This window comes from Neofelis nebulosa, chromosome 1 (assembly GCF_028018385.1).
Source record: "Neofelis nebulosa isolate mNeoNeb1 chromosome 1, mNeoNeb1.pri, whole genome shotgun sequence".
NCBI classification, from domain to species: domain Eukaryota; kingdom Metazoa; phylum Chordata; class Mammalia; order Carnivora; family Felidae; genus Neofelis; species Neofelis nebulosa.
This window is the reverse complement of record NC_080782.1, coordinates 145,379,006-145,397,792: the sequence shown is the minus strand read 5'-3', so window position 1 is coordinate 145,397,792 and position 18,787 is coordinate 145,379,006. Positions and strand designations below refer to the sequence as shown.

The window sequence follows — 18,787 nt, the reverse complement described above, 5'->3', positions numbered from 1 at the left end:
TTTTTTTTTTTTTTTTTTTTAAACGTTTTTTTATTTATTTTTGGGACAGAGAGAGACAAAGCATGAACCGGGGAGGGGCAGAGAGAAAGGGAGACACAGAATCGGAAACAGGCTCCAGGCTCCGAGCCATCAGCCCAGAGCCTGACGCGGGGCTCGAACTCATGGACCGCGAGATCGTGACCTGGCTGAAGTCGGACGCTTAACCGACTGCGCCACCCAGGCGCCCCTAAAGGTTTTCTTTCTAATTAGACTGGAAACCGAGTGTCCAAGGAGTTTCTTCTGAAACCAGACAAAACATTTCTATTTCCGACTTTCTAATCCCATCTTCTTCCTTTGCTCTCACAAGGCATCAAAACCACAAAATGGGGAAGTGGATCTCCCACTAAAATTTCACTAATACTGTTAAATTCAGGTGATTCTTTGGATTATTTTCAGCGCTTTGATTTTTTTTCTCCACAAAGCAAAGACGACACAAATAGGAGGAAACAAGGCTGTTTGAATACTAAAGCTGCCAACTTAAACTTGCTGGAGATGTCATTCTTGGGATCTGGATTATGAATGAGGCTGGGTGTTACTGGTCAAGAACATGAACTGGTCAAGAACATGAACATAACGACCTGGGCTTAAGTCTTGGCTTTAGAACTAATGAGCTTTGTGATCTTGGACAAGTCACTTAGTCCCTCTGAGCATTAGTGGTGTTGGCTAGCAGATGGGTGTCATTGGAAGGATTTAATAGATTAAATGAATGAACGCATGTAAAGCACTTGGCATTGTGCAGGGCATTTGTTAATGGTCAATGTACTGTAATGGAAGTGTTTCTAGAATTTCGGACAGGTTACCTGCCTTGTACAGGGTCCAAGGTAGACTGTTTTAATGTGACACTTTGATAGGGTTTGATTGTGTCAGCCAAGAGTAGAAAAATCAAGATTTAAAAAAAAAAAAACGGGACACCTGGGTGGCTCAGTCGGTTAGGCGTCTGACTTCGGCTCAGGTCATGATCTCTCAGTTCATGGGTTCGAGCCCCACATTGGGCTCTGTGCTGACAGCTCACAGCCTGGAGCCTGCTTCCAATTCTGTCTCCCTCTCTGCCCCTCCCTCACTCATGTTTTGTCTCTCTCTTTCAAACATAACATATACGTTAAAAAATTAAAAATAAAAAAATAAAACAAAATATTAGAGAAGGACCTTAAGTAGGATAACACATAACAACTTGGAAAGTGTCCCAAATCAGTGCTGCTCGATACCAGCATCACCTGGAACTTGTTAAACATACAAATCCCCGGGTCCTACCCAGACTTTCTGAATCAGAACCTCTGGCGTTGGGGCTCAGAAATTTGTGTTTTAACAAGGCCTCCAGATGATTCTTATTTTCACTACAACTTGAGCAACACTGCCCTGCATGACACGAATGGTATGCCAGAAAACGAACGTTTAGTTTTAAAGTCCAGCCTCATGGACTACTGAGGCAATGCATTGCCAGACTTTCAACATGATTTCTAAAATAAATAAATAAATGCGGTGCTCCGTGGTCAAAGTATGAGGCTTTCGTGGGTCTCGGGTACGACCATTCTTTACTGCGGTTACCGTATTCTGACAAAGAATACGAAGTTGATGTGATTTTGTTAGACAAACAAATCCCTCACACTTTCCCTTGGTACCTGACAGAAGCTTGACATATGGCCGAAAACACAGCAGCGCTGCTGTAAGAGAACCAGCCCAATTTGCTAGAGCCGAGAGCTGTTGGAAAAATGCCTGTGGTCTCTTTATCTGCCCCAGCATGAAGACACAGAGGGGAATTTCTGAGGCTCCCCGTCTCTGTCACAGGGGCCATCAGGTAGTGGTTGGTACTACAGAGCCCAGATATGTCCTAGATTGGGTAGGCCCAGTCAGAACTGAGTCGCAGGGCCAGAGGAGGCAGGTCCTCTGGGGAGCTCACCTCCGTTGGAGGCCTGCAGTCTTAGGTCAGGTCACCTTGCACCGACTCCGCTCAAACAATGCATCGCCACCAAGCAACCTTAGATAGTGGTGGTTCAGGGCGTCTTTCCTCCTACTTTTGCATGATCAGGCGAGAATAAGCAGCTCAGGAAAATTCTCTTATATTTCTGGATTGAAGGAGGGACTGGAGCTCATTCCCCAAACCGAGGTCCTGCTTTATAATATTAAAAATGCCTAACACAACAGTGTACTCAGCAGAGCTTAGTGCCTACAGATCTGCTGAGTTGAACTGAATCTGCAAATCCATAGAATTATATAAGACATTTTAAGTTACATTAAATTTCTGCTGTGTGCTTTTTAAATCATGCAGTGTAAGACCCATCAGCACTTAGGGTATATTTATTGCCTTAACAAATGTCAGATGATTGTGTCCAGTGTTATCTATTATTTATGAATAACAAGAGCCTGCAGGACTGGAAACGATAAGCTTTAATATGTCCAAAAGGTTAGGCATAATGCAGATTGCTGCCCTATAAATTTCTTGACACTATTTTCCCTCCTAATAAAGCACTGTCAATGGTGACTATACCAAACTTCCATTATTTCTATACAGTTCATGACTGCCTCTGCCTTCGGTGAAGAAATGTAATTGCAGAAACATATTTAAAAAGAATGCATCCTTTAAAAATTATGAAGTTTAACAAATAAGTGGAGTGGGGAATTCCTATTATCCCATTAAAAATGAATCTGTTCACAAAGACGGTTCCCAGGCCGTAGGCTTACAAGAGCTTAAGAAACATTAATTAAAGATGACAAAGCTCCGCACTGCCCGTAATTAGCTTTCTGACACCGATTAAGATCCCGTCTGCTGTGCACTCGGTATGTTTGAGGATAGCCCACCTAATTTTCACTAGTGTACTGGAGGGCCTTTCTGTCATTCAAGGTGCTGGGAGACTTACATGTGCTGCAGCTTGTGTGGCTCCGTGCAGGCCGGCAACGCAGCCCAAACGCTTTGCAGGCCTCTTGACCTGTCCCTCGCACTGCCTGTGTCTCCCTGGGCCCGGTGCGCAAATACAGCTTTTCCGGCCTCTTTCTCTTTATGGTAAGGATATGAGTTATGCATTCTGAGCAATGCTTGCAGCTTTTGGGGCCGTTCTCATGTCCAATGTCAAGAAAGAGAAGCTGTCTTCAGGAAATTTCCCACTTTCCACTCTTTTGCCCTTACTGGACCACTTTGTCTATGGAGCAGTGAGGTTTGCAAAGTGAAACTTGGAACAAGCATTTTTTTTTTTTTGGGGGGGGGGTCTGTTTACTTTTAAACTCTGGGACATGAGCTATCAGTAAGTTTTGAGATAAAGCTAATATTATGTTTCCATTATTACACATGATCCAAAATACAGATGGACTCTTTACCATTTTATTGTTAGGACAAAACAAATTTTAGATGAACACCATGCAGTTGAACCAGTTAAAGAGCAAATTTTTAACGACTCCAGATGTTCAGTTAATAAGATCATGCCTAACTTAGTCCCTGTAGTCCTTGAAAGTTCCATTAAGCTGTCATAAAACTTTGCCATTGTGCGTGTTTTTGTGCAAAAGATAGGAGAGAATGGAAAAAGATTGAGGGGAAAGGGTGGGGGTAAAATGAATTCGTGTCAAGGGTGATGTGGCTTGAAAAGTGGCTACAGATTAAAGGTAAGAAGCACCTCTAGAACGTGAATTGGTTTTTTAAGTTTAAGTTGCTGATTTTAGAAGAAAAAATTCAAGTCTCCAGAATCATAATTTAAGCCCTTCATTTTTTTGAGACAATGGATGTTAGGTTAAAAAAAAAAAAAGTTTTAGTTGGGATCTCTAGAAAAGGAGAATTCAAATATTGGCGTGCAGATTCAGGCAGGCAGGGAGATGAAACACCTTTCTACATGGCTGACATTTAACTTTTTTTTTCTTCTTCTACCCTTTCCACAATAATCTCATCAAGACCTTAGATAAATTCAGCAAGTTGTCAGGAGGATACAGAATTAATTAGATCAAATCTCCGTCCCTGCCTACACTGCTGCAAGTACAATTCGAGCCTTCCACACGGGCTTCCCAGTCCTTGCCCTCCTCCCCAGCACATGCTACATGGAAACTTCCACATCACCTATGGGGAAGCCCAGTGCCTGACCCTCTTACTATACTGCTTTCCTCAGTTATTCAAAGGAAAGCCAGAGACTACAAATTGATTCCTTTTCTGGTAGGTGATGGAGAAGTATTAAATATAGTGAAAATAAATGGTGGCTCCTGAATTATATTATCATTCTTTCTCAGGTTCCCCCCCCCTCCCCCCACAGTTTCAAAGTCTGATCTGGGTGAAAACTCTGTGCCATGTGCAACCAAGTTTTTCATGAAAGAGGCAGAGAAGCCCAGATTTGGAGTTCAGCTTGCTGGGGGCTTTACCTAGGATAGAGCTCTTTGCTTGGCAAGGAACATCTACGAGGTAAATGCCAACGATGTGTAGAAATAGACATGTTAGATCCAAAACGAATGCAAAATTCCAATTCCCAAACTTACTGTGTATGTGTAACTAATAACCTAATACTGTTGAGTGATCCCTTTATTATTTGTCTGTCGTCCTCTTGATCTCTACCTTTCCCTCCCTCCCACCCTCCTTTCATCCCTTTTCCCCACTCATCCATCTTCCTCTCCCAACATTGCCTGTAGCTAGAGCCCAACCCCCTTAGCATGACTTTTAAGGCTCCAGACCACCATTTCAATGTCAAGTCCCATTCTGGACTCTGTAGACTCTCTCACTTTGGTCACAGCACATCACTTGTCTCTTTATCATTCATTACACTCTCTACTTGCCTAACTTCATGTCCTGGTCATGTCACTTACTGAACTTGAAATGTCCTTCTTCTCCCTTTTATCCTTTAATACTTTGCCAGGCCTTTCTCTAGCCCCGAACTTGGATCTGAGTTATGTCTCTCTTAATCCACTCTCAGAGCTCTACTGGCCCCTCTTTCCTTTACCTCTCTTACTCTCAGACTTCACTTTTGCCCCATTGGCTAGCCAGGAGGTCACCTGCATGTGCCCCCCTGAAAAACTATAATCTCCTTGAGTTGAGGACATATGTCGAATTCAGATCAGTATCCAATGTAACACTCATTTTATAGATAGCACCATTAGCTGAATGTCTGTTGAACATATGAAGAAAGAAATTAAGGTTTTTGGTTTGCCTTTCTTTGAGACTGGAGCTGTTGTCACCATTATTAAACATATTTTCTGGTGCTTTCTGAATTCCAGTTAATTTCCTCTAACGCCATGGAAATGGAAAACAAAAGCAGCCATATAATTTAAAAAAAATACATATGGTTAACATCAACTGTTATAGTTGGTAAAAACCTGAGGTTCAATAGAATTAGAAAGAATCAATAGTTTTGGGGCTCTTGGGTGGCTTAGTTGGTTAAGCATCTGACTTCGGTTCAGGTCATGATCTCACAGTTCATGAGTTTGAGCCCCGCATGGGGCTCTGTGCTGACAGCTCGGAGCCTGGAACCTGCTTTGGATTCTGTGTCTCCCTCTCTCTCTGCCCATCCCCCACTTGTACTGTATCAAAAATAAATAAACTTAAAAAAATTTTTTTAAATACAGAAAAGCATATAAATAATAATAATAATAATAAAATAATAGTTTTAACTATGCCCCTGTTTAGGAACAGTTTGTTTTCTGAGCCTTTCTCGGTTAAAAGTGGCATTTGGAAGCCTGTTTTCCAGTGATAATCTTTTAATTTTAAATCTATCACATTTCAAACATGTATGTAACTTCTGGTGATAATTCTCTGAAATTATATGTAATAATATTTTCACAGAATGAAAATTTTAATTTCTCTTATAAAGGTTATTCTAGGTTTTCTAAGAGTTAGAGGATAGTTGTAATCTAGAGATTAGATATATATTCACTGAAGTCAAATTATCAGCGGTCTCTTTGAATAGGATAGCCAGGTAATATACAGAATATCTGGTTAAATTTCAACTTCAGCTAAACAATAACGTTTTAGTATAAGAATGTCTCATGCAATCCATGGGACATAATTACAGTAAAAATCATTGGCTTATCTGAAATTGAACTAGGAATTCTGTATTTTATCTAGTAACCCTACTCAGTCACCGCTAAATAATGTCCCACAAACATTCTTTAGACCCATCTCCACCTTGGAGATTACAATAGTTTAACAGAGAGTAATAAAAATGATACTAAACCTTTATGGGGTGGGTATAGTGCCATTTACAAATTGAAATATTAATGGACTGAATTTCAAGAATTGTATCTTGTTTTTTCATCATCAGCAGCAATAGCAACTCAGAAACGTGTTATGAACTTTGAAGGCTAGCTTTCCTGTAACATTCAAAAACAGACGTAAGTGAACTTGAATTCAGAATGGTTGTTGGAACGACGGTGGGCAGTTCCCTGTCCGCGTCATGTCCCTGGGCTGTGAGCATGCCCATTGCCACCCGGTGCAGTCAGTCATGGAGTGTGGGGTGGGAGCTGGACCCCCTTGCCCCTGCCTGCTCTCTCGTAGTCTTCGCCATCAGACTGAGCCCTTTTCTCTGAATTCTCAGAGACTGCCCTCCCGTCACATTTAAAACTGACTGTGGTACTATAGGTTTTACTAATAAAAGCTATGCAAATTACCACAGGCTAGGTCTTTTTGAAATAAAGCTCAAGCTGTTCAAAAAAGCCTGACTTGGGCAGCATTTCCTCAAACCTTAGAATATGAATCCTGTACCAAACATACCTCACTCCCTGCCCTCCCATTCTCTGCACCCTTCCCGTCAAGTGGCAGGTTGAAGGGAAGGGCTAAAGAAAAGGGGCTGAGAAACCTTTATCAAGGGCTAAGTTCCTTGACATCAGCCAAGCTGTCTTCAGTTGTCTGATACTTTCTTCTAAAGCCTGCCGTGCACACTTTTGCCTTGCCCACACAGGCAGTGGTGGTCGGAGAGGCTTTCTGGATGCACTTTGGGGTGTGTGTGTGTGTGTGTGTGTGTGTGCGCGCACGCTTTGTCTGGCAGTCCACTGGTTCTTGGATGGGAACCGTGTCTATCTCTTGTGTAGCCTCTCACTCCTTACTGGCGTCCAACACTGTGCTATGGAGCCAGTAATAAATTTTGCTTGAGACGCCTCAGAAAACATTTTTGTTATGGTAATGTTACTGAGGAAATGGCAGAGAAAATCTGGCCCAAGTTGAGGAGTCAGGCAAAGAAGAGAAGCTTGTTTTTCTTCCTTTACTGTTGTCATCAGTGATACTTTTCCCCGTATGTAAGATCACCTACATAAGACTTGATAGGAGCCAAGAAATAACTTACCCCATTGAGAGAACTGGGGCCCTTGAAAATCCCTAATCCATTAGGTTTGAAGCATTGGAGGTTGTTAAAACGCAAGCGCACTCAAGGCCAGGCTCTGGTATCTACAATACTCACCCCAAACTGGATTTCTCAACTTGTTAATGAGGAAGGCCTACCTCTGAGGGGTTGAGAGTCAGAATAGGTAGGGTTTGAATGAGAGCACAGGGAAAAAAGGGTCAAGTGTAGGTTATTGCCAGGTCAGGGGAACACACTGTATCACGCACGGGTCCTTTCCAATTCAGAAAAGGAGACTGGCAGCAGAAATGCCGAAGCTCAGCTCTCCCTAGGCCACAACTTGGGGAATAACTCACTGCAAGCATCACTCGGGCGCTCACTGCTGGTCTAAAGTCTCACCAGACTCTTAACAAGGCTAGAGTAAGTGATTTCCTTTTAGTCTAAATCCATTTTGCTCTAAACAACTACTTGACCAAACTTCTCATCCCCACTCAGAGAGCTCAGTAGTTGGAAGAGCACCGGATCGTATCACTGCAGTGCTCAGAGCCCAGCCATCCGCAGCGTGGTGGTTCTACATCTTGTCTTTCCAAAGGCAGAAGAGAGTTTAATCCTCACCAGGCTCCTATAATTGCCCCGGGCCAGAGTTACCCAGAGCTTAGTCAGGCAACTACAGTACCACAATTTCAGTGATTCCAGTGAGACTCACCGACCATACTCTTTGCTTAGTATTTTTATATCCCTACACTTCCTGCATTCGTGTTTACTTAGTATTTTATTTAAATTACCTTTAAAGTAGATTTCAGATAGAAACTTTGTATCATTATCACAAATGGGAAAAAAAAGCACGTCACTTTTCATAGATAGGAAGTAACCATAAAAAAGTAATTAAAAGCAAAACAGTGTTAATTCCAGCTAGCTACAGCTGCCTGGCGAAGCCCCTAGCCGAAAGCCTGTTTTTTTCTTGTCAAAGCAGGAGAGTAGCACGTTAAGGGAGTTGTTAATGATAGAGCCTCAAACAGACTTCTTCCTCAACCTAACCCAGAAGACTGAAAGAGAAACAAAAAGGGTGTGATGTGACCTTCTTCCACAGGATTTAGTACTCTCAAATGCCAGGATCACCAGAGGCACCTAAATCATTGTCCTACTTGGGGGGGCCCTACTGCTGTAGGTGACCCTGCGTTGGAGGAATTGTTGATAAACTCTGTGATTTTAGCAAATTCTATTCAGGGGGGCGCCTGGGTGGCTCAGTCGGTTAGGCGTCCGACTTCAGCTCAGGTCACCGTCTTGCAGTTTGTGAGTTAGAGCCTCGCGTCGGGCTCGGGCTCTGTGCTAACAAACAGCTCAGAGCCAGGAGCCTGCTTTGGATTCTGTGTCCCCCCCCCCCCCCCCCGCCCCCCGCTCATGCTCTCTCTCTCTCTCTCTCTCTGTCTCTCAAAAATAAATAAATGTTTAAAAAAATTTTTTAAAAAGAAAAAAAAATTCTATTCAGGATTGTTAGGAAGGGTGGGCAATATACTCCTCATCATACTTTATGTATCTTACTGTAATATTATTTCCCCAAGTAAAATTGCTCACACAGATAGCTTGTACATTGATTAAAACATACTCAGCATCTACTGTATGTTTTAGTTTAAATTATTCATTTGATCTCGAATTTAAATTCTATTTCTACCTCTTTTTCTTGTCTGCAGTGAGTGTATCCTCTTGACTAAATGTAATTGGTGACATCTCACTTTAAAGGTATCCCGAAATATATAAGCATACGACAGTGCTGGCATTTCCACTCAAATGGGAACATCTCTGTATAGATTGACCATTTTATCTGTTTTCTGACAGCTCACAAGAACTCTCGCAAGTCTGAAGTAGGGGATTTCCTTCTGTTCTGATTTATTCTTGGGACCTAACACCAGTGGCCAGCATTTACATATTATATTGACGCTACACAGCTTTCTTGGCAGATCGGTACATGGCTAATTCCCTCACGTATCTTCCAGTCTTCTTGGAAATAAGGTTTTATAGTATTATTACTATTGGTCAGAAACAAGAGGCACAAGAGTGGCTATTAATTTTCAGTATTGCCTAACCTAAAAAAGAAAGCTCTTACTTCTTTTGCTGTGGAAAGGGAGGTGGGGGGAGACAAGCCAGATCTAAAAATAAAGTGGATTTTCTTTCTTATTCATATGTAACTAGAGCCCCTTTGTAACTACTCATTACCACCTCAATGGTTATAAGATGAATAAATAATATATATTTTTAAATGTGGCAAAACCAAGAAAGAAGTAGCCAGGGCTGCATCCAATTTATCAACTTGGTGATTAAAGGGCTGGCTCTAGCGGCTCCAGACATCTAGGGACCCAGAGATAAAACAGTGCAGTTGGCTGTGTTTTTACTAATGAATCTAGGGCTTGAAAGATATCAGGCAATTTTAAAGAAAAGCAGTAAGGACAAGAGACATTAGACAAGGCCAGTAGGGTAATGAAGGGCAAGGCCAGTTACTGAGAGAGAAAATTACTTCATTTTCTGTGATAATGCTTCTCCGAGCCTCACAGGCCTCTTCTCACGCTTTGTTAGTATGCCTGTATGTGTACATACAGCCTCAGAATGCTACTTACAGTGTAGAAGGAAAGAGCCTTGGAACATTCCACAGAAGGGCAGAGAGAGGGCTTGGGTCTATTATTTTGAAAGGGGGAGGCTGAGAACAATGGTAGCAGAAGGGGGTTAGATTGCAAGGTGAGGATTGGTGCTTTGACAGAACGTGAGGGACGCACAGGATTAAATCAGGACAAAAGACACAGCGAGGAAAAGAAAGAAAACAGCAAGCAAACATACTCTGGAAATGCAGCATCTTTTGGAGGATGAGGTGGGGCAGAGCGGGACCAGCCCAGTGGTGTTCACCATGTCTGCAGAGCAGAGCTGTGGGCTCCTTTGCTCACTGGCCTTTATTCAGCCAGAATAAAAAAGGCATGGGACACTTGACTCCTTAGCTAGCTGGTGAGCGGGACACATTTTCTGCTTAGTGGGGAAATGTGTGATATTTTAGAAACAATTCCAGAGTATATTTAGCTCCTAAAGCTGGGGCACACAAATGTCACATTCCCATGAGACAATTGACCCAGTGAAAAGAGCACCTGCCAGAGGCCCTCGCAAAACCCAGGAAACCCTCGCATCCCAGGAGATGCTGCACACACGGATGTGACATCATTAAGGCACCCACATCAGGGAATGAGAAGAAGCGAGGAGATCACAGATTGGGCCAAGTTAAGGGACGTCATAATGAGTCAGAAAAGAAACTAGACTTTTCCAACAGAGGAACGCCATCACCAAGTCCAACCACACAGTGCTTGGCAAAACAGAACAGAAGTTTGAAATAAATCGTGAACATTAAAACAGAAAAACAATTCAGAGCAAAATGGAAATTAAAATCATAAAAATCATGGTAAAAGGAACATTAAGCTACATTAAAAAATTTTTTTTTTCTGCATAACAACCCGTTGTCATTGCCCCATCAAATACATAATCAACTGTCAAAAACCAAACTCAAATTTGACAGGGCAAGGCAAGGAGTTAATAGCACAAGAACAGTGATCATGTTAAACACCCATGCAATCACCTCTGCCACCATTGTCTGACAATTTGTAGACTGCTTCCAGCTTTGTCAATATTCATAATAAGACCCAAGAGAATGAACAATGCCGAATTTTAAAATGATCTGTCAAAGTGTTAATTGGACTCTTTGATAACCTCCATCCCTTGGGGGAGTTAACGATTGGAGAAGATTCATGCCACCCGTCTCAGTGAAGTGAAGAGGAAATGATTGTAACCAACAGCTAGATATTTGGCTGACATATTTAATGCTTTACTGGAAAGGCCGTTTGGTTTTTCAGAAAGTTGGCAGTGGGCAAACACGAAGCAATTTTACAGAGCCGTCTCTTCTTGAGAACTCGGCCAAGACTCCCACATCTGCGATCTGGAGCCACACATAACAAATAATGGCACATGCTAGGGCTCGTGGCCTGATGTGATAGTTCTGTGCCACCACTGAGGAGCCTGGCGCTTTCTAGGGAATGGTAAAGGGAGGGATGCCTCCAACTTCAAGAGGCTGCTGAGACAAAAGCTGCTGTTTTTAAGCTTTGGGGCAGGGAATATGAAAAGTTATAGAAGAATAATCAAAGTGATTATGGGAACGTGCTTGAGCACAAGTTAAAAGGGCTACAATCTTCACTTTTTAGCACGTAGAGCAACAGAGCGTATGGCACTCTCACGACGTGAGTTGCAAAAAAGAGGGTGAAAATTGAGCATGTGAGTCTGCCTGGAAAACATCATCTAAAAGTCAAGATGGAAATACGTATAGAGAAAACCCTGAGGGAGGACATGACAGACGGTCTTCCAAAGGGTCACCATGGCTGGTCCGTCCTCGAGACTCAAACCCTTGCTTGGATGAAACCCTTGAAAACATATAGAAGTGAACAATTCTGAATGAGGGGAAACAGCTCGCAACATAACTGGGCTTTTCAGTCTCTGATTTACAAGACTGTTTTTTGGACAAGTAAAGGCCTCTTTGGTTGCAGCTGCAGCTAAAGTAGGATGTGTTACCAGAAGCAGCCACTGGCGAGGAAAGAGGACATTTCCTGTCTCTAGTTGAGCAAAGAAAGCAGGGGAGAATTTAGGACAGTTCACAGTAGAGTCCCTTTCATTGAGTGCAGCTTCCTTTCCGTTTTAAATGCATAGCAATTCTGCTTGATTAAATAACATATTTTTGTCTTAGCTGTTGTCCTCAAAGGGCAATTACAGTACGTTGCAGGACCGCGGCTCTATTCAAATTCAGCACCACGTGCGAGTGAGAGATGCCACCAGCCAGAAAAGGCTCTGCCCTGCTATTTCTCCACTCACCCATTAAAACGGGCCTTTACTATGATGACATGCACACGCCGGGGCCGGCCCTGCATTCCATCCAGTTAGGGAATGGGAGAAGAGGACCCAGCGTTGAGGCCTGAGCTCAGAGGAGCCGGGGTGGGGGGAGGATCTGCACTGGGCCAAGCTGCTCCCCTTTGGGATGGAGGAAGCTCAGAAGGATGTGTTATTTGTTTTGTGTGGTTTCTCCTCGCTGGGGGTATAATTTAGGATCGAGCCTGGTGCAGAGAGGTGTTTTTTGAGGAAGCTTGGGAGCATCGGGTGCTGGGGGTGCCTGAGATGCTGCTGTGGCTCAGCTGGAAGCAGTTACACAGCCCTCCTCACTTTTCCCTCCCTCTTCCCCCCCGAGGAAGAGGCATTTCCAAGGCCTTACCCTTCTGGTCTTGGTGATTACGGGAAGACACCGCCCCCAAAGAGTCTGTGCTGTCGGGTGAGTGCAGCAGGTCCTTCCAGTCCAGCTTTCCCGCCCTAGACTCATACCCCTCTTGAGCCGCTGCATCCGACGTGGTGGTGCTGGGCAAGAGGGAACTGGAGTGCCCTGTTTTCATCATAAATACAGTTAGGGAGAGCATCAGCGGAGACCCCCACATTCCCTCGGCACAGAGGCCAAGAGCGGGACACCCGAGCCGGCAGTAAGCCTGAAAGGAGACGGCCCGAGAAAGAACAGGCTTGAGGGGTTGGGGTTCAGCAGGAGACTCCCCGCCCTGGCCGTTAGATGATGAAGGGCCAGATCCTATCTGGGCTGCTCTCTGGGTGAGCCTGGGAGACTCCCTCAATCTCTCCGGGCCTTCGTTTTCCTTGTGCGCGAAATGGGCATGTTGCTTCCCTCCCTGCGTTGGGAGGATAGAATCGACATGGTGGTGAAAGCACCCAGCAGTGTCCGACACACAGAACACGCTCAAGAAGTCCTAGTGTCCGGCTTCGGTCTTCCCTCAGCACTGGTCAAGGCGGGACGGGTCTGCTCTGGGGGGTCACCATGTGTGACTGGCGGGGCAGGTGCATGGTAGTGTTACAAACAGCGCCGCTGTCCTGAGCCTTTCTCACGGAGGGTGTGTCTGGTTTTCAGCTTCGACTTGGCCTCATAAACTTCCTATTTCTGAGAGAAGTGCCCACCTGCCTCCACCACCGGTTCCCTGGGATGGCAGTGTCAGCTGCCCCTTGTTGCTCTGGCTGTGCCTTTTGTGTGTCATTCCAGCAAAGCCAGTTTCACGGTCTCATGACTCCTACCTCGTAAAGGTTGTTCTTGAGGCCACACTGACTGACGTGATTCAGATTAGAAAGGGAGAGCTTTTTGGGATCCAGAGTAGCCTACCACAGGAAAACATCAGAAAAAGAATGGCCAGGTTGGGAGTTAGGGCCGACACTCTGGATTTTTCCTGTGAACACATTCCTCTGCTTTCCTCCCATCATGCCACAAGGCTAAGTACAAGTGGCACCAGGTGCTCTGGTATAAACTGTCACGATGATTTCAAGAAGCCCCACTACCTGTTCTCTCTCGGAGAAAGAAAACTTTGCCTCTCTGTGATTTCCGAGTAGAGTCTATGAAACTGTCTTACCTATAGCAGCCTCTCGAACAATGTTTAAAAAGATATCAAGGCAACTACTGCAAATTTGTAACCGGTGCCTCTGGTAGAAGGTAGGGTGGATTCACAAGTGGTTCCAGCCTTGGGCTGCGATCACCACGTATGTGTTCAATAAAATACTGGTGACCAGAAAGAAAGATTAGAATGAGCAATACTCTGCATTCTTCTGTTTTACAGTTAGCATGGGAAGTTGGATTCCCAGGAGACTTTAATACTGCACGCGACAGGCAACATTTTGTTCGAAAGATGGCGGGGAAGAAGCAGGGAAGCTAGGTGGCTCACCTAAGCTATATTGATTTCTCTGGAAGCACCACCCTTAAATGCCACCACAGAACTTGAGTAACATTTAAGAAACTGCTTTCTATGTAGAGTTTGTTTGGCTTCTGCACAGCCTCAGACATCAGCTTTGTTGCACAAAGTCTGGTTTATATCCAACTGTTAAGAACATGTTCATTTCAAACTCAGGAATGCCTGCACCTAGACTTTATTTTTTTATTTTTTTAATTTTTATTTTTTTACATTTCTGGGTTTTGCTTCTCATCTCAGTGCTAAGAGAACAGAGAGGTAGGGAAATTAACCTGGACTTGGAAATACAGAATTTCTTTTATTTCTTTTTCGCTTATACTGAGGTCTAAAATGTAGCCTCCGTTTTCTACTCATGAATTCTGCACCGCTGTAACAAAATATATGGCCAGCCTAAGAGAGCATTCAGCACCCAGCATAAGCAAACAATGAGACATTGCTTTGTAGGGAGTTAGAAAGGCGGGAAGGAAAAAAAAAACCAAACAAACCCTTTTCTCCAAGTAGCAAGAATTTCTTTTACCTGAATTGATATGCATTTTGAGTACTTTCAATTTAACTGTGTTCAAGGGGCAATTTTATGGTAATGCCCTAAGTATGGTTTAGGGAGAACATTTCTTAATACGGTAATCTAGGGGAAATATATGCCTAAGGGACACATTCTCCGTCGAAAGATTTCCTGGACCATATGCTGCAAATACATGGAAAACTCATTGGTAATGGAAAGCTATGGCTATGAGAGGAAATTAATGTGGACCAGATGGTAGTTAGGTAGGAAAATGCTTTACACAAATGTGAGAAATCAGCTCCTTCCTATGGCTGAAGCGTTAGTCTAATACCCACCACATCCCCATTTTCTATATGTAAATCTAGAGAAACCATGCATCCGATGTACTCAAAATTAAAAAAAAAAAAGTCGAGCAGCATGAGGTTTGTATTCTTTGGAACTTATGCGTGAGGACAGGTAACACGTGCCACTGGTGAATCAGAGTCAAAGAAATTCTCAAAAGTTTTAGGACTGCCTTGTAAAAGCATCATTAAACAGCAGTCCTTAGTTTGAAATCAAAGAGGTGTATTAGTATTGCTACTTCTCTAAACTTAAACACGTTAAAAGGAAATCACTTATCTTCCTTTTTAACATCTGACGCTACAGGCTATATAATTTTTTGTGCATTCGTTACGAGACTCTGCAACCAAAATCATGCTACAAAAATAGGCAGTCATTTGTAGATACGGTATTACAAGTCAGTAGGTTTGGACCTATAATTTTGTCCTGTTAATCCACTGTGAAAGGTCATATTTTAATCAGTGGACCTTATGACATCTTCTTCTTCTTCTTCTTCTTTTTTTTTTTTTTTTTTGAAGTAAGCTCTCCACCCGGTGTTGGGCTCGAACTCACAACCCTGAGGATCCAGAGTTGCACGCTCAACTGACTGTGCCAGCCAGGTGCCCCTGATATATTATTCTTATAATATATAATGAAATAGATAGATTTAGAAGTTAACTTTAATATGCATCATATTGTTTCTCTATATCTACAAGTCTTTGTGATTCCAGAGGTTAGAGACCCTTCAAACTACTATAACTTATTAACAATGACTGTAGCCAATTAGACACAAAACAAGAGACATTAAATCAACACAGGAAAGGGAGAAAGAAGGAAAATAGTCAGGGTCCAATTCACTAAAAAGGGGGTTCTCACATATGTAACTGGTGTTGCACAGAACTTTTGCCAAGCGGAGAGTTTGCATGGTTTATTGTAATGATTCCTTTTTCTGGGTTAGGCAGTTCGAGCTTTGTGGCTCTCTTTATGAACCTGCACTCAGCCCCTGAACATTTTATGGGGACATGCAAAGGACACAGCTGGAAACAGTGGGTGTATTTTGGACTTTGTGGTTGGCTTCCTAGTCTATATCCATGCAGATAAAAATAGTAATTTGGTCCTTCCTTTTTAGTATATGTGCTGCCGAAGCGAGCACTGGTCCTTCCTTTTTAAAAAACAATTTTTTTAATGTTTGTTTATTTTTGAGAGAGAGGGAGTGAGAGAGACAGTGACAGTGTGAGCGGGCAAGGGGCAGAGAGAGAGAGAGAGGGAGACACAGAATCTGAAGCAGGCTCCAGGCTCTGAGCTGTCAGCACAGAGCCCGACACGGGGCTCGAATTCGTGAACCACGAGATCGTGACCTGAGCCAAAGTTGGACGCTTAACCGACTGAGCCACCCAGGCGCCCCATTGGTCCCTCCTTTGATGGGAGAAATACAGTGTCTAGTCCAGTGCCTGGCACCACAGAAGGCACTCAACACATATTTGCTGAGTGAATTAAATCTATTCTAGGTTTTCTAACGGCCAAGTAAGCATTTCTTACAATAGTTTGTGAAAAGAAAGTCTCTGTGTTTTCTTTCATAAGTACTGTCTGGATGAGTTCTCATTTTGGCGGTCAATCATCTAACCACTTAACACTGGACGGAATTAGCCTAAAACGGACAGGGTCGTTAAGGAAAAGTCCAGCTCTTCTTTTTCATCACAGAAATCACTGATCAAGAGCTGAGGACGAACAGGCATTATGTTAATATGGAGGAATTAGTAAGTTCCTTTCCTTTTGTAAAGGAAATAAGAGAGAAGCATAGATTGGAGAGTGATTTTTGTTCACAAAAAGCATCCCATGATTTGATTATTCTTTCTTATATGAGAAATTACCTGGGAGTTAAAATTGGTCTTTGTCCAGTTGATGAATGCTAGGGAGGTTGCTGGTTCAATTAGACTTAAGACCTGGATTTCTCAATATCTGATAAAGATTATTCAATTACAGGAAATGATTGCAGAGTATGATATTGGAGGAAAGTAGATGCTAAGTGGGTTCTCTTGTTGACGGGCGAGCTAAGCTAGATGACATCTGCCTCCTGAGAAATTTTTCTTCATCGCTGGTCTTCAGTATACTGGCTTGAGTCACAGATGAGAGAAGGCTAAAGGTGGATGAATTCTGTGGACTCGTCTGCTCCCCACTGCCTCCCTCCACCAGGAGAACAGGAAGGAGAAACCAGGCATTGTTTTCCATAACTGCGCAGCTAGCTCATTTAGGACCACATGGTCTTTAGTACTTTCAAAGAGGCTTTTTATTTACGCCAGTTGGACACAGGGAGGAAGAGTGGACATAGCGCTATTAAACATGTTTGTTTATTTTGAACTATTTCTTCAGATTCTAAACCTGCCTTGCTCTCTTTTCTTTCCCTGTTTCCCCCTTCCTTTATTACCTCTACAAACACCATCCTAGAACTGTAATTGTTACAGATTTTTAACACAAAAACTATAAAATGTGCATCTGTGAAACTCTTAGGTCCCCATTATAATGCAAAGCTTATTAAATCTACCATCACACGTGTTTTTCATATTATATTTCAAAAGCACACGGGGGTGCCTGGGTGGCTTAGTCGGTTAGGCCTCCAACTTTTGCTTTCAGCTCAGGTCATGATCTTGAGGTTCGTTAGATTGAGCCCCACATAGGGCTCTGCGCTGACACAACAGAACCTGCTGGGGATTCTCTCTCCCTCTCTCTGCCTCTCTCCCCTCCACTCACACTCAGTCTTTTTTTCTCAAAATAAATAAACATTAAAAAACACACGAATGGTTTATCCTCGCAAACATTAGGGAGAACTCTGAGAATGGCAGTGATGCACTTCTAAAGTTTTCTTCTAAAGAACTCAGAATGTTTTATTTATGGACTTCATGGCTTTGTTTAATACAGTGTGTATTTCAGAGTGGAAACAACGGGAGGAATGCTGTTTGCACATCATTCCCCCCACACCACTCCTCCCTGTATACATTCTGAAGAACTGTCACTGAAAATATGTCTAAATAGTCATACTCTTTGTGAACTTAAATTTCGATGGCTAATTTCCATGTGATATTGGAAAGGTTTGCCTAGTAAGGGCTGGTGTCTGCATGATGTCTAGATTTTTTTTCCCCTGCAGAGGTTACTGCCCTGAAAGTCAGCATTTTAGGGAATGGTATTCTTACCAGTCAAGAGCTACAGCCTATTAGTTACAAGCACTGTTCTTTTATCTTGGATGAATTTGTGTCCAAAAGCAATTACTTCTCCCTCAAGAACTCATTAAACATATTCACCGAATTCCCTAAGGTTGGCAAGTTTCACGTTATGTGGATTAAAAATGTAGGAACCAGTCTCATACGTCAGTTGTCTCTCATACAGTGATTTTTGAAGCACTGTGAAATTAAGAAATAATTTTAGTGAATTGGGGCCCTGAAGTAACAAAGAATCTGGTCCGTGATGTTTAGGGATGAAAACTATAAACTACCACAGGATGAGTGGCTTAAAATTACAAAAAAAAAAAAAAAAATCTATAAACTGACCATATACTGTGTTGTAAGACATTTCATGATCTGGAAGAGGAGTTGAAATGTCTATAAAAAAATAATGAGGATAAAAAATTAATTAAAAAAGAAACCTAAGGTTTGAAAATACTCAAGAGGATTAGTGGAAGAGGATTTCCCACATAGATTTCCATCGATATTAAATCATGAGTAATATCTTCCTTACCATTCAGGGCCACGAAGGAATCTGGAAGACAAAAGGGAGGAGAAGGTTACTTAATGTGTAACACTGTGCTTAGTGTGACTTACATTGTAAGTAGGAATGAGCTAATACAGAATTATGCTAACATATGATCCCCACTACTAAGTAAGTGCTTTTTAATTTCTGCTTGT

At 42.7% G+C, this 18,787-nt stretch overlaps 1 protein-coding gene and 1 long non-coding RNA gene across 4 annotated transcripts in view; one reads left to right on the top strand and one right to left on the bottom strand.

Annotated features, from left to right (window-relative positions):
* Positions 1 to 18,787, bottom strand: part of SEMA6A (semaphorin 6A) — a 135,447-nt gene that overhangs the window by 10,657 nt on the left and 106,003 nt on the right. Inside the window, exons 17-19 of one of the 3 annotated variants that reach the window (XM_058738464.1) lie at positions 18,621 to 18,641; positions 18,434 to 18,484; positions 12,556 to 12,720 (exon numbers count right to left, since the gene is read on the bottom strand). In XM_058738464.1, coding sequence (XP_058594447.1) covers positions 12,556 to 12,720; positions 18,434 to 18,484; positions 18,621 to 18,641 — 237 coding nt within the window. The remainder of the gene's footprint in view (positions 1 to 12,555; positions 12,721 to 18,433; positions 18,485 to 18,620; positions 18,642 to 18,787) is intronic. The other 2 variants (XM_058738468.1, XM_058738469.1) reach the window with 2 other exon arrangements.
* The window catches only part of LOC131516906 (uncharacterized), a 28,250-nt gene that overhangs the window by 7,421 nt on the left and 2,042 nt on the right, over positions 1 to 18,787 (top strand). Inside the window, exon 3 of the long non-coding RNA XR_009264289.1 lies at positions 15,431 to 15,511. This is a non-coding gene — a long non-coding RNA (uncharacterized LOC131516906). The remainder of the gene's footprint in view (positions 1 to 15,430; positions 15,512 to 18,787) is intronic.